The sequence below is a fragment of the Myotis nattereri genome, assembly GCF_964212035.1.
Source record: "Myotis nattereri genome assembly, chromosome: 3".
Taxonomy (NCBI): domain Eukaryota; kingdom Metazoa; phylum Chordata; class Mammalia; order Chiroptera; family Vespertilionidae; genus Myotis; species Myotis nattereri.
Genome location: NC_138077.1, coordinates 69,845,884 through 69,858,291, shown reverse-complemented (window position 1 = coordinate 69,858,291; position 12,408 = coordinate 69,845,884). Strand labels below are relative to the sequence as shown.

The following is a 12,408-nucleotide window of genomic DNA, read 5'->3' as shown; positions in this document are numbered from 1 at the left end:
GATGATAATGTTGGGTGATACGGAGGAAGAGAAACTGACCTCTGTTGAGCCTCTATCTTCTACCAGGTATTGATAACTAAGGTTATAAAATTAAGGGCACACAGTATTTTAGATAAAATTAAATCTAAGGTCAATTTGCTCCCAAATCTAAAGCCTTTCTATCATCCATCCAGGTGGGAGTACTGGACAAATTAACATTTGTATGGCATTTTTACAACTCTATAGCAGTTTAACATTCATATTCAAATGTTACATTTGCAAAGCTCTTTCACAAAATGCTCACTTTTGGGCCTCACAAAAATCTTAAAATTGAGAGGGCAAAAATGACCCAGTTCTAGGAAGAGATCCCAAGAGTGATCAATCAGGTTTCTTGGCAGAGTTGTTCAATTCTGCTGTACTGAAAGAAACCAACTTTGGCCACCCTGAGGCTGCCTTTTTGGGATATTGATTTTAAGCTGTTTATTACGAAACAAGTCTCAGAAAGAACTTACACATATATGGAACACTTCACGAATTTGTGTGTCATCCTTGCGCAGGGATCATGCTAATCTCTGTATCATTCCAATTTTAGTATATGTGCTGCCAAAGCAAGCACCGGAAAGAACCTTTGACCCCCTCAGCCCCAAGAGCTTCAGACAGAGAAACTGCTTCATGGAGATCTCCCTCCCCCCTCCTCCCACCACACACCCTTTGCTATTTCGTCCAAAATGGCAATGTTACCTCACCGCCTTCGGGAATTTTCACACCCAAGTGAATTGCCCGGGTGCATGTATTAAAACTTTATTTTCTCCTGTTAATCTGTCTCCACTAATTTGATTAGCCCAGACAGAAGAACTTAGAAGGTAGGAGGGAAAATATATTTTTTAGCCCCCACAGTACTAACCTCAAAGCCTCTCCCACCTTTAGTTTCTGTCTGCAGTGCTCACCAGTATGTAAGGCTTCTAATATGTCTTGGCTCGAACAACCCCAGGCAAAGACCAGCTCAGACACAGCACCTTTGGTTTAGGTTAGGATCTCATTTTTACCCCAGCCTTAGTCAACCGCCTCTTTCTAAAGTCTTTTCCTCACCTCTCTTTTTCTTCCATTACCATTTCCTTCTAGCCCTGATACCTGATCATTTCGACAGGATAAAGCATCTCTTTAAAACCAAAAACAGCCAACTCATTTCTTATTTATTTCCTCACTCCAACATAGCAGGCTTCAATCATAGACTTTCCTTTCCCCCCTCCCTCTCCCTGCTCCAGGCACCTTACCATCAGCTTCCTCACTCTCCTTTACCTCTAAAACTTGTTTGCTAAACCCATTTCTTCTAGGAATTACTTTTTCTACCTCTGTAATTTACCCAATAAATGTTCTTTTACCAAAAAAATAAATAAATAAAAGAATTAACGCACTGATAGTGAGAGTGTAACACAAAAAGACAAAACAAAGCCACTAAAATATCCTTACCTTCTTGCCTTTTGCATTTTCCATACTCAGAAAAGAATTCAAGACTGACGAAGAAAACGTTTTTACTGCTGAAATGGCCCCTGGCCCAAGATTGCTTTAAAAAGTCTCCTCCTACTTCCTGCCAACCAAAGGAACTCCTTCCTCCTTCCTTTTTCTCCCTCCCCCACAATTTGTGAATGCTACCTGTGTTTTTATTTATGAGGGAACCGTGGTATGAATGGATTAATACCATTCCTGGCCTTTTTTTTTTTTTTTTGGTGAGCTTTTTAACATAATTATCTAAGGTGTGGCTCAGGAGATCTTGGGAAGTTAAAACTTCAGAAAAATTCCAGGGAAAAAACAAAAGGAGTCTTCTGAACCATAGGAGTGAAGGGGTTTAAAGCCAGAACTTGCAGAAGCAGTTGAATTTCAGGGCCAGATTGGTGGCTTGAAGAAAGCAAAAAAAGGCTTCATGTACTACATAACATCTTTCTTTTTAAAAATAAATATATTCTTATTGATTTCAGAGAGGAAGGGAGAGGGAGCGAGAGATAGAAACATCAACGATGAGAGAGAATCATTGATCAGCTGCCTCTTACACGCCCCCTACTGGGGAATCAAGCCTGCAACCCGCGCATGTGCCCTTCCTTAACCAGAATCAAACCCAGGAAACTTCAGTCTGCAGGCCGACGCTCTATCCACTGAGCCAAACCAGCTAAGGCAACATCTTCTTTCTTAAGCAAGTTACTAAACAATTAAAACTCCGTCTTTTCAGTCATCCCATGGAAAGGTGGCAGGTTCCATTCCTGGTCAGAGCACATACCCATGTTTTGGGTTGGATCCCTGGTTGGGGCACATACAGGAGGCAATTGATGGATGTTTCTTGCATCAATGGATCTCCCTCTCTCTCTCCCTTCCTCTCCCTAAAATACATATCTTCAGGTGAGAATTTTAAAAACACACACAAAAACCTCCAGCTTCCCCTCTGTACTAATGATAACAAACACCTTCCCATGTGTCAGCAACTAATAGTTTTAAAAGTTCAATAAGCATTTAAAATTCATTAAGTCTAGGTCAGCCTGATTCTACTGCTTGAGGTCTTAACCTATTGACTCCCAAACAAGAATTCTTTCCTTACAAAAAGTTTGAAAATGGCCTCCTCAGATCACTCCTCACTGCTAAACTGTCAGGGACAAAGGATACGCGAAGGCCGGGCTGGCATGGCTCAGTGGTTTAGCGTTGACCTATGAACCAGGAGGTCCTGGTTCAATTCCTGCTCAGGGCACATTCCCAAGTTTCTGGCTCGACCCCTAGTGTGGGGCATGGAGGAGGCAGCCAATCAATGATTCTCTCTCATCATTGATGCTTCTATCTCTCTTCCTCTCTGAAATCAATAAAAATATTTTTTTTTGAAAAAAGGATAAGTGGACATTTCCTATGTTCAGAACAAGTGACTGTTGGGTTTCAAACCTTCCCTTGTCAGATTACAAAGCTTGTTTTGTTTTCCTATATCTCATTGCTTGCCCTAAAATGATGAAGACGAGATATTTTTTTACCCAGATGGAAGTGATAATCTACTCACAGTATAGAAATATGTGGACATAGGAAATAAGTAAATGGGAGTTAAGAGTAGAGAAGGAAGTGTAGGTGTGAACTGAGCAAGCCCCAAAGTACCAAAGAGGAAAGCAAGAGTCTAGAATCTAGACTCTAGATCAAGCATTCAAGCTCTCGGCCCACGGGCCGCATGCGGCCCACAACAAATATTTTTGCAGCCCAGCCAATATAACGGTACTAGTATGTAAAAAACGTTTTAATAAAAATTTTGTGACCTAATTTTTACAATAATCTGTTACACATAATTATTAATAACGAACAACTTTTGCTAATGACTGGTTACTATAATTGTATTGCATTCATTTCCCTTACGCGCAGGCACACCATTTCTCTCCACTAATACTAGCAGCAAATGTGTTAGCAGCTGATTGCCATGTTATTAGTCTTGTACTGCCTTGTTTGATGTGTGCAACAGGAAATATATCACTTTCAAAGAACAAGAAAAATAGGTTTACTTGTGTTACGCTTGCTTATTAATTTGTGCAGTTATTCAGTGTCTGGTATGTTAATGTTCAAGAAAAAATATTAATTTATATTAAAATGTTCTATTATTTTATGTTAATGATTACTCATATATTTCAGCCCTTTGTATTCAGCATGTCTCTATCGAAATAAACCTACGTTTCTATGAAAATTGACGCTTTTGTTTGTTTATGGCCCACATAAACTTAAACCTTGTTTATTTGGCCCAAGTTAGCCTTTGAGTTTGACATGCTTGGGGTAGAGCATTGGCCTGTGGACTGAAGGGTCCCAGGTTCAATTCCAGTCAAGGGCACATGCGCAGGTTCTGTGCTCAATCCCCAGTAGGTGGCGTGCAGGAGGCAGCTAATCAATGATTCTCTCTCATCATTGATGTTGCTATATCTCTCTCCCTCTTCCTTCATCTCTGAAATCAATAATAATAATAATAATAAATTTAAAAATAAAGTTGTAGAAAGGTTTGTGAAAGTTATAGAAGGTTTGTAAAGAGAAATGTTAAAAGAAAGTTATGTAGATACAGAGATTAGCAGGTCCCTGTGCAAGGATGACAACCAAATTTGTGAAGTGTTCATATTTTTTTTTTAAAGAAAGTTATATAGATGACACAGGCCAATAAGCCAGGACAAGCAGAATAGGGAAACTGAGATAGTTAAACAGCAGCTTGCAGCCATCTAGAAAATCTAGATGCCAAGTAGTCCATAGCCATCTAGTAAATCCTACCTTCCCTAAACCAAGGACACTTGAGTAAGATTTGTACTATTCCTCCCTAGCCAGAGGGTAAAAGCTTAAATCTACTTACTCAGGGAGACAGAGAGCAGAAATCCAATTAGTGCCATTTGTCAACCTCATCCAAGGACAAATGAAGTTAAGATAGCAAACCTCATGCCCAGCAGGCATGGGGCATGGCTCTTGGTTGGGCATGGACCTATGAACCAGGAAATCATGATTTGATTCCCGGTTCAGAGCACATGCCTGGGTTGCAGGCTTTCTTATCATTGATGTTTCTATCTCTCCCTCTCTGTCTCTGAAATATATATAATCTTAAAAAAGAAAAAAAGAAAGAAAGAGAATACATTTTGCCATAGCTTGTTTGGTTCAGTGGATAGAATGTCAGCCATGGACTGAAGGGTCCTAGGTTCAATTCTGGTCAAGGGCATGTATCTTGGTTGCAGACTCAATCCCCGATTGGTTGGGGTGTGTGCGGGAGGCAACAAATCATTGTGTCTCTCTCACATAGATATTTCTCTCTCTCTCTGTGTTTCTCCCCTCCCTCCCACTCTTTCTAAAAATCAATGAAAAAATATTCTCAAATGAGAATTTAAGGAGAGAGAGAGAGAGAATAAATCTCATCTCATTTTGGTATATTAGACTACAACCCTCCAAACTAATATCTCTTCCCTTCCACCAGAACATTTCTCATAATTCTTGTTCTAGCTTTTGCCCCAGTAATACTAAAATTTGTAAAAACAGTTTGTCTCCACCAGGTTAGCAGTAATCAGCCCTACTTGTACTCAGGAAACACCATCTCTAGACACCATAACAACCTCCTTTTGAGCCCAGACCTCCTGACCCCCCAAAAGCAAAAATGATGGGCCAGATATAAAAAGCTCTGGATGCCTAGAAAGGGAAAAAACTAAGAAAACAAGCATCCTAATCAAACACTATAATTAATGATTTGGCATGTGCTAGAGATTTTTTTTTCTACATCCCTTCTTAATGGGAGACTGTTCTACTCAAAACATGGATGATCAATTGGAGGGGAACCTGTACTCTAGTCTATCTCTCACCCAACATAGATGTAGCCACCCAATAATCAGTCTTTTAAAAAAAATTTTTTTATTGATTTCAGAGAGGAAAGGAGAGGGAGAGAGAGATAGAAACATCAACGATGAGAGAGAATCATTGATTGGCTGCGTCCTGCACACCCCAGACTTGGAATTGAGCCCACAACCCAGGCATGTGCCCTGACCGGGAATCGAATTGTGACCTCCTTGTTCATAGGTCAGTGCTCAACCACTGAGCCATGCTGGTCAAGCCCAAATTCATTTATTAAATTTAGTAGTTTCCTGATGGAGTATTTAGGGTTTTCTATGTACCATATCATGTCATCTGCAAATAATGACAGTTTTGCTTCCTCTTTTCCAATTTGGATGCCTTTTATCTCTTCTTCGCTGTGGCTAGGACTTCTAGTATTATGTTGAATAAGAATGGTGAAAGCATCCCTGTCTTGTTCCTGTTCTTAGGTGAAATGATTTCAGTTTTTCCCCATTGAGAATGATGTTCGCTCTAGGTTTGTCATATATGGCTTTTATTATGTTGAGGTATGATCCCTCTCTTCCCACTTTGCTGAGAGTTTTTTTTTTTTAAATATATTTTATTGATTTTTTACAGAGAGGAAGGGAGAGAGATAGAGAGTTAGAAACATCGATGAGAGAGAAACATCGATCAGCTGCCTTCTGCACATCTCCCACTGGGGGTGTGCAACCGAGGTACATGCCCTTGACCGGAATCGAACCTGGGACCCTTCAGTCCACAGGCTGATGCTCTATCCACTGAGCCAAACCGGTTTTGGCTGCTGAGAGTTTTTGTCAAAAAGAGCACTGGATTTAGTCAAATGCTTTTTCTGTATCTATTGTTATGATCGTGTGATTTTTATTTTTCATTTTATTTATGTGATGTATCACATTTATTTATTTACTAGAGAACTGGTGCATGAAATTCATGCACTGGGGGAGCGGGGGTGGGGGGGGGGGCGTCTCCTCAGCCCAGCCTGCTCCCTCTCAAAGTCTGGGAGCCCTCAGTCTGGCCTCCCTCTGCAGGTTGATCAAGGGAAGGTGCCACCCCCATCACACCGCTGCTGCTGCCACTTTTGGCCGCTAAGGTGTTTTCATCAACATGGACTCCAGTCCCTTCACCTCAAAAAAATGACAAATTTCTTTAGGCATTTTCAAGATGTCTCTTTCATAGGATATGATCTTTCTTTCTTTCTTTCTTTCTTTCTTTCTTTCTTTCTTTCTTTCTTCTTTCTTCCTTCCTTCCTTCTTTCCTTCCTTCCTTCCTTCCTTCCTTCCTTCCTTCCTTCCTTCCTTATCCTCACCTGAAGATATTTTTTCATTGATTTTTAGAGAGCATGGAAGAGAGAGGGAAAGACAGAGAGAAAAATCAATATGAGAGGGACACTTTGATTGGTTGCCTCCTGCATGAGCCCTGACCTGGGCCCAGGCCAGGGAGGGGCCTGAAACCTAAGTACATGCCCTTGATCAGAAACGAACCTGGATCCTGTGGTCCGCAGGCCAAGGCTCTATCCACTGAGTCAAGCCGGCTAGGGCAGGAAATGACATTTCTTAGCCCCTCCAGCAGTGGACCTTTGTTTTGCCCTCCAGGATTGAGGTGGAAAAACCCTAGATCACCTTCTTGGATTCTTATTACCCAACTTACCAAGAACACTGAGAGTGGTGTACAGGGAGCTTAGCCAAAGAGCTGTAAGAAAAGGTGTTTCCTCTGCAGCTCACATGCAGAGGCGGGACTGCTGGGGGCCGTCTCCCAGTAGCAGTGGCCTGGGCACACCCTCCTGCCTCTTGGCTCCTGCTCCCTCTGTGGGTCTGCTCCACCCTGCTCTCTGTGGACCTGATCATGGCTATGGCGACTGGAATTCGACACACCTAATTTATAATAATCTACCTATTAGTTATCTCTTATAGTGGGAAATAATTACTCTCTATGGGGTTATTTTAATAAATTGGTTAGAGTAAACCTAGAAGTGAGTGGGCCCTCAGGTGAGTTTATAACTTTGGTGAAAAAGGGAAGAATTTGAGGTTGATGGTAGACATGATATCATGAAAGAAAAAAACAACAAATCACCCTGGTCCAGTGTGGCTCAGAGGTTGGAGTTATACCCTATACGCCAGAAGGTGGTGGGTTTGATTCCCAGTTAGGGCAGGGTTACGGGTTCCATCCCTAATCCACGTTTTTTTCTCTGCCTCTCACTTTTTCTAACATCAATAAACAAACAAAAACACCTGTGTTTTTAAAAAATATATTTTATTGATTTTTTACAGAGAGGAAAGGAGAGGGATAGAGAGTTAGAAACATCGATGAGAGAGAAACACCGATCAGCTGCATCCTGCACACTCCCTACTGGGGATGTGCCCGCATCCAAGGTACGTGCCCTTGACCGGAATCGAACCTGGGACTCTTCAGTCCACAAGCCAACACTCTATCCACTGAGCCAAACCGGTTAGGGCTGGTTGATTCTTTTAAAAAATATATATTTTTATTGATTTCATAGAGGAAGGGAGAGAAAGAAACACAGGTGATGAGATAGAATCATTGATCAGCTGCCTCCTGCATGCCCCACACTAGGGATCAAGCCCTAAACCCGGGCATGTGCTCTTGGGTAGTAATCAAACCTGGGAACCTTCAGTCTGCAGGCCGATGCTCTACCCACTGAGCCAAATCGGCTAGGGCTTGGTTTATTCTTGTATGTGTTCTGACCAGAGATTGAACCCGAACCTTGGCATATCTGGAACGATGCTCTGTCCAATTGAGCTACTTGACCAGGGCCAAACCTGTGTTTTTATAAACTGTCTCCCAACTTTCCTCCTTCCTCCCATCAGGTGTTAGGCAAGAATGATAAAAAGGTGGTTTGGGGGAGAAAAAAGAAAAAGAAAAAGAAAATGTGATTCTGGTCCTTAATTATTTCATAGTAGGAGAGATTCCAAAATGTGATCAAACATTGTCATTGAATTACACTGCTAGTTTCCTTAGGCATTTACTTTATTTATTTATTTATTCATAAAGTCATTATTCATTTAAAATGGACAAATGTTTACAGAGAACATTTAACTTGAATTTCATAGTTGCTTATAAAATAGTACTTGAAAGGTTGACCTATATTAGGAAACAAGAGTCCTGACAAGAGAGATGGTAAACTACAAATATAAAATATACCACAATGTTAAAAACCTCACAGTACACTATAGGAAAATCAATAAAGATAACTTCATCTTTCTGGGGGCAAATGTACTTAGCATTACAAATTCAAATGTAAATTTTATATATGAATTCAATAAGGAATACTTTTAAACCGTGCATTGCCACATAATCACCATCTATTTTGTGTTAAACAATAAAAATGATGTACTTTTTGAACATGTGTACATCAAAACCAAAAGGTTATTTTTTACTTTTTCCTTTACTGGCAATTTTGGATGCATTTTTAGGTTTTGGTTCCCAGAGGGCATTTTTCACGAATCTTGAAGCTGCACCTTTGTCCAACTTGGCAGCCTTCTTCTTGTCAGCTATTTCCTTGACTCTGTTCATGTACACTCTGATTCTTTCCAATTCCTGCTTTACTGGGTGTTCCTTAGGATTAACTCCCTGAGTTGCCAAATAAACACAAAACATTGAATTTAATGTGTAAGCAGAAACTAAATCCACTTTTGCTTGTTCAAGTGGGTCCAACCTCTGCAACAACTCATTTCTAGAAACAGACATCATGGTCTTCAGCATGTCATCTACAGTACCAATGGAATTCTCAAATGCTGATAAATACTCATGGATTTCTGCTGGATAGTCTTCATTAATTTCTTCTGCCATTATGACCTACTGTATGGTCGGTGCTGGCCCTCTTCCAATTGCAGACTTCTGACTTCTTGTATTCTCACTTAGGGAAGGTCCTTAGGCATTTACTTTAAAGAACAGGACTTGCTACTCAGGCAGATTTACCATAAAGCTATTGAAGTTTAAGGCTTCAGGTACTACACTTGTTCCGGACCATTCTTGTGAGGTCTTGTTGGGGTCCAGCCCCAGCAGGTCCAGGGGTTCCCAAAGGTGTGGACAGAGTTGGCAAAGAAGGAATGACAGGGAGACAGCGTTCAGTTGATCAGCAGCCTAGCCAGGTTCTCCAGCCAGGTTCTGTCTTTATTCTCCTGTTACATCTGTATTTATACCAGTTGATTTTAATCTTACCCATTCTATTCCAAAGGTTAGGGCGTTTGTTATCTCCATTCCAAGGTCACTGCTCTATTGTTCTGTTAAACTACAAGGAAGTAACTGAAGGAGATTATCCTAAGTAAAGATTATGTAGCTTAAACCTGATTGTTTGTAGTTAAAGTGATTAATTGCCCGCCTGGCACTTAGTTAAGGGGTTTTACTCCCTTCCTTAGTCTTGTTAATCCCTAACTTCAGGGAAAAATCCCCACCTGGGGAAAAATCTTTCTCAGAGAGGTGACCTTGGTTAAAACACATAGCACTAAAAAGGGGAGCAAACATATTAAGAACAGTATGCCATATATGCCGGGTCCCTTGAAACATATGCTGTGCAGATGTTTCTTCCCTGCAGTGATTGTGTCAAGCAGCAAGGATGGACCGGCTTCCGGCAAGGTCTCTAGAAGTTTTGCATTTATAATTTTATATTTTTCTTTAAATATGTTTCTATTGATTTTAAAGAAGGAGCGGAACAGAGAAAAACATTGATTGGCTGCTTCCTGCATGTCTCCCCCTCCCTCTTCTACTAGGGATGGAGCCCGAAACCCATCCCTGGCAGGGTGGGGAGGTAGGAGAGTGGAACCCCAGGCCTCTGGGTACACCCGATGACGCTAAACCAATTGAGCCACAATGTCCAGGGCTATATTCTTTGTTGTTGTTGTTTTTGTGTTTGTTGAAATATCCTCACCTGTGTATATTTTCCCATTGATTTTCAGAGAGAGTGGAAGGAGAGGGAGAGACAGAGAAACATCAATGTGAGAGAGACACATCGATTCGTTGCCTCCCACTGGAGCCTTGACCAGGGCTGGGGATGGAGCCTGCAACTGAGGCATATGCCCTTGACTTGAACCCAACCTGGAACTCTTCAGTCTGCAGGCTGATGCTCCATCCACTGAGCCAAACTGGCTAGAGCTATATTCTCTTTCTTAGAGAGACTTCCAAAGTTGTATTAGCTTCAGGCCCTACAAATCTGCCTAAGTGATGATACATAAGCACTGGAATGGTTGTATAAAACAATAACATTCCTTGAAAATCTCACCTAATATGCTCTCCTTTTTACTTCTCCCTACTCCCCAGACTCTTCTCAATTCACTGTGCACCAATAGAAGCATTACTTGGTTATTAGGTTTCCATCTTCTGGTCTTCCTATATGTGCTAAGTGCCAAAGCAATTGTATATCCTAGTGTTATCGGTAGTAAGACAAACATGAGCAGAGCAAGGCTGAAGGGCTAGGTACAGAAGGTCATGAGGGTGGAAAGCCCCAGGTGCTTAGCAATGGACAATCAATTGCAGGGTAGGACCTCACCCCCAGGATGACTTTTTCTCCCCAAGTTTATCGCTGGTTAGGCTGGTTTAGACCCCCTGACCTTTCCTCCATAGAGATACCATCTATGCCTCAGTTGCATTTCAGCTCCAGGTCCAGAGAAGCAACAAAACCAGCCACGGTTGCCCATGCATTGAATGACCCCCTACCCTGGTACCCACCAATCAGTCAGTGATCTCAACCCTGAATGGACACACCTGGAAAACTGCTCAATATTCTACTGAGATCATCCCCTGGGACCTCCCCTAAAATCTCTTGGAGCACACCAGTCCCTTTTCCTTTCCTTCCCCTCCGCCTCCCTGCCTGGGGCACTTTACCTTTAGCTTCCTCACTCCCAAGCTCCAAGGGCCCTTCCTTTACTTCTGTAACTTGTTTCCTAAGTCCATTTCTTCTAGGAATTACTTTTCTACCTCAGTAATTTACCGTATAAACGTTCTCTTACGGTTTGGGTCTGGACTCTGAACTCTTTCCTAGCCAGAACCCAAGTATTGAGGTTGCTGAATCCAGGTTTGGTCTGACCCCATTGGTCATACACCTGGTGCTGCTCTGCCGCCTACAACACTAGGTCCATCACTAGCACATGTGGGGGGCTAAAAAATTGATCATGCTTTTTATCTCATCTTCTAAATTCTTCTGGCTGGCTAATTACCGGGACAGATTGACAGGAGAAGATAAACACATTTTTAAATTGATAACCCCCCACCCCCAAGATTTGTTAAATGTTAGAAATCCTAAATGCATACTCAAGAGTTTTTATAAATTTATTCATTTGAAAACAGTTGGTTTTGGAGACTATGTCCTCATTTCAGCCCCAGAAAACTAGGCTGTATCCAGGGAGGAGATGGAGGCAAACGAATAAAACATGGGTGTGCAAGGGATGCCTGCTCCTGTTAAACCCAAGGGACTGGAGGTACAAATTATATGACTGGAGGAAGTTGAAAGGGGAGGACTTTGAAGTCTGCCCCCCTTCTAGCCCCAGTCCGCTCAGCTGCTGACTTTGGGGAATTGCTTATCTCACTTATCCTCTCAGCTCGGCTTTCATTACATGCAAATGGCAGGGAGGTAACGTACACAGAGCCGCTGGCTTGGGCGTGGCGCCGCCGGGTGCCAGCAGCGCTCGGAGAGCGCATTGACAAGGCGTGGAGTGTGTAGACCCGACCATCCCGAGCGGGTGCGGCGCGCCGTCAGCGCTCCCGGATTCGCCAAGATCTGTCACACCCTTCTGGCGCCATTGCTTTTCCCAGCGGGAATCCAACCCGTCGGGGCGGCTTCAGGACCTGGACTTCGGCGCCCTCAGCAGCCGGGCGCCTAAACTCCTCCCTGGTACCTGGCGGCACGCAGCCCCGCAGCGCCTCGCTGGCGAACTGGTCTGCGCTGAAGAAGAGCACCCGCCAGGGCGGCTATTCGCCCACTCGGGCGCCCCTGGCATCCTCCTCGCCACGTGGCCCCGGAGCCCGCCAGCACGCGCCACTGGGGTGGGTCCCCCGCCAGCCCGCTGCCCGCTGGCAAGGGCCCCAGCAGCGCCGCACTAGCTGCCCATCACCGTCATCGTGGGCGTACTGCCCTGTGCCGGC

The 12,408-nt window shown here is 42.9% G+C and overlaps 1 protein-coding gene across 1 annotated transcript; it reads right to left on the bottom strand.

The window, feature by feature from the left end:
• Positions 1-8,697: 8,697 nt before the first annotated feature.
• LOC308515375 (nuclear nucleic acid-binding protein C1D-like) lies at positions 8,698-12,383 on the bottom strand (the record flags this gene model as incomplete). The annotated part of the gene is made up of 2 exons (XM_081085993.1): positions 8,698-9,126; positions 12,378-12,383. The coding sequence occupies 2 exons, from the start codon at positions 12,381-12,383 to the stop codon at positions 8,698-8,700; spliced, it is 435 nt and encodes a 144-aa protein (XP_080942119.1).
• Positions 12,384-12,408: the final 25 nt, after the last annotated feature.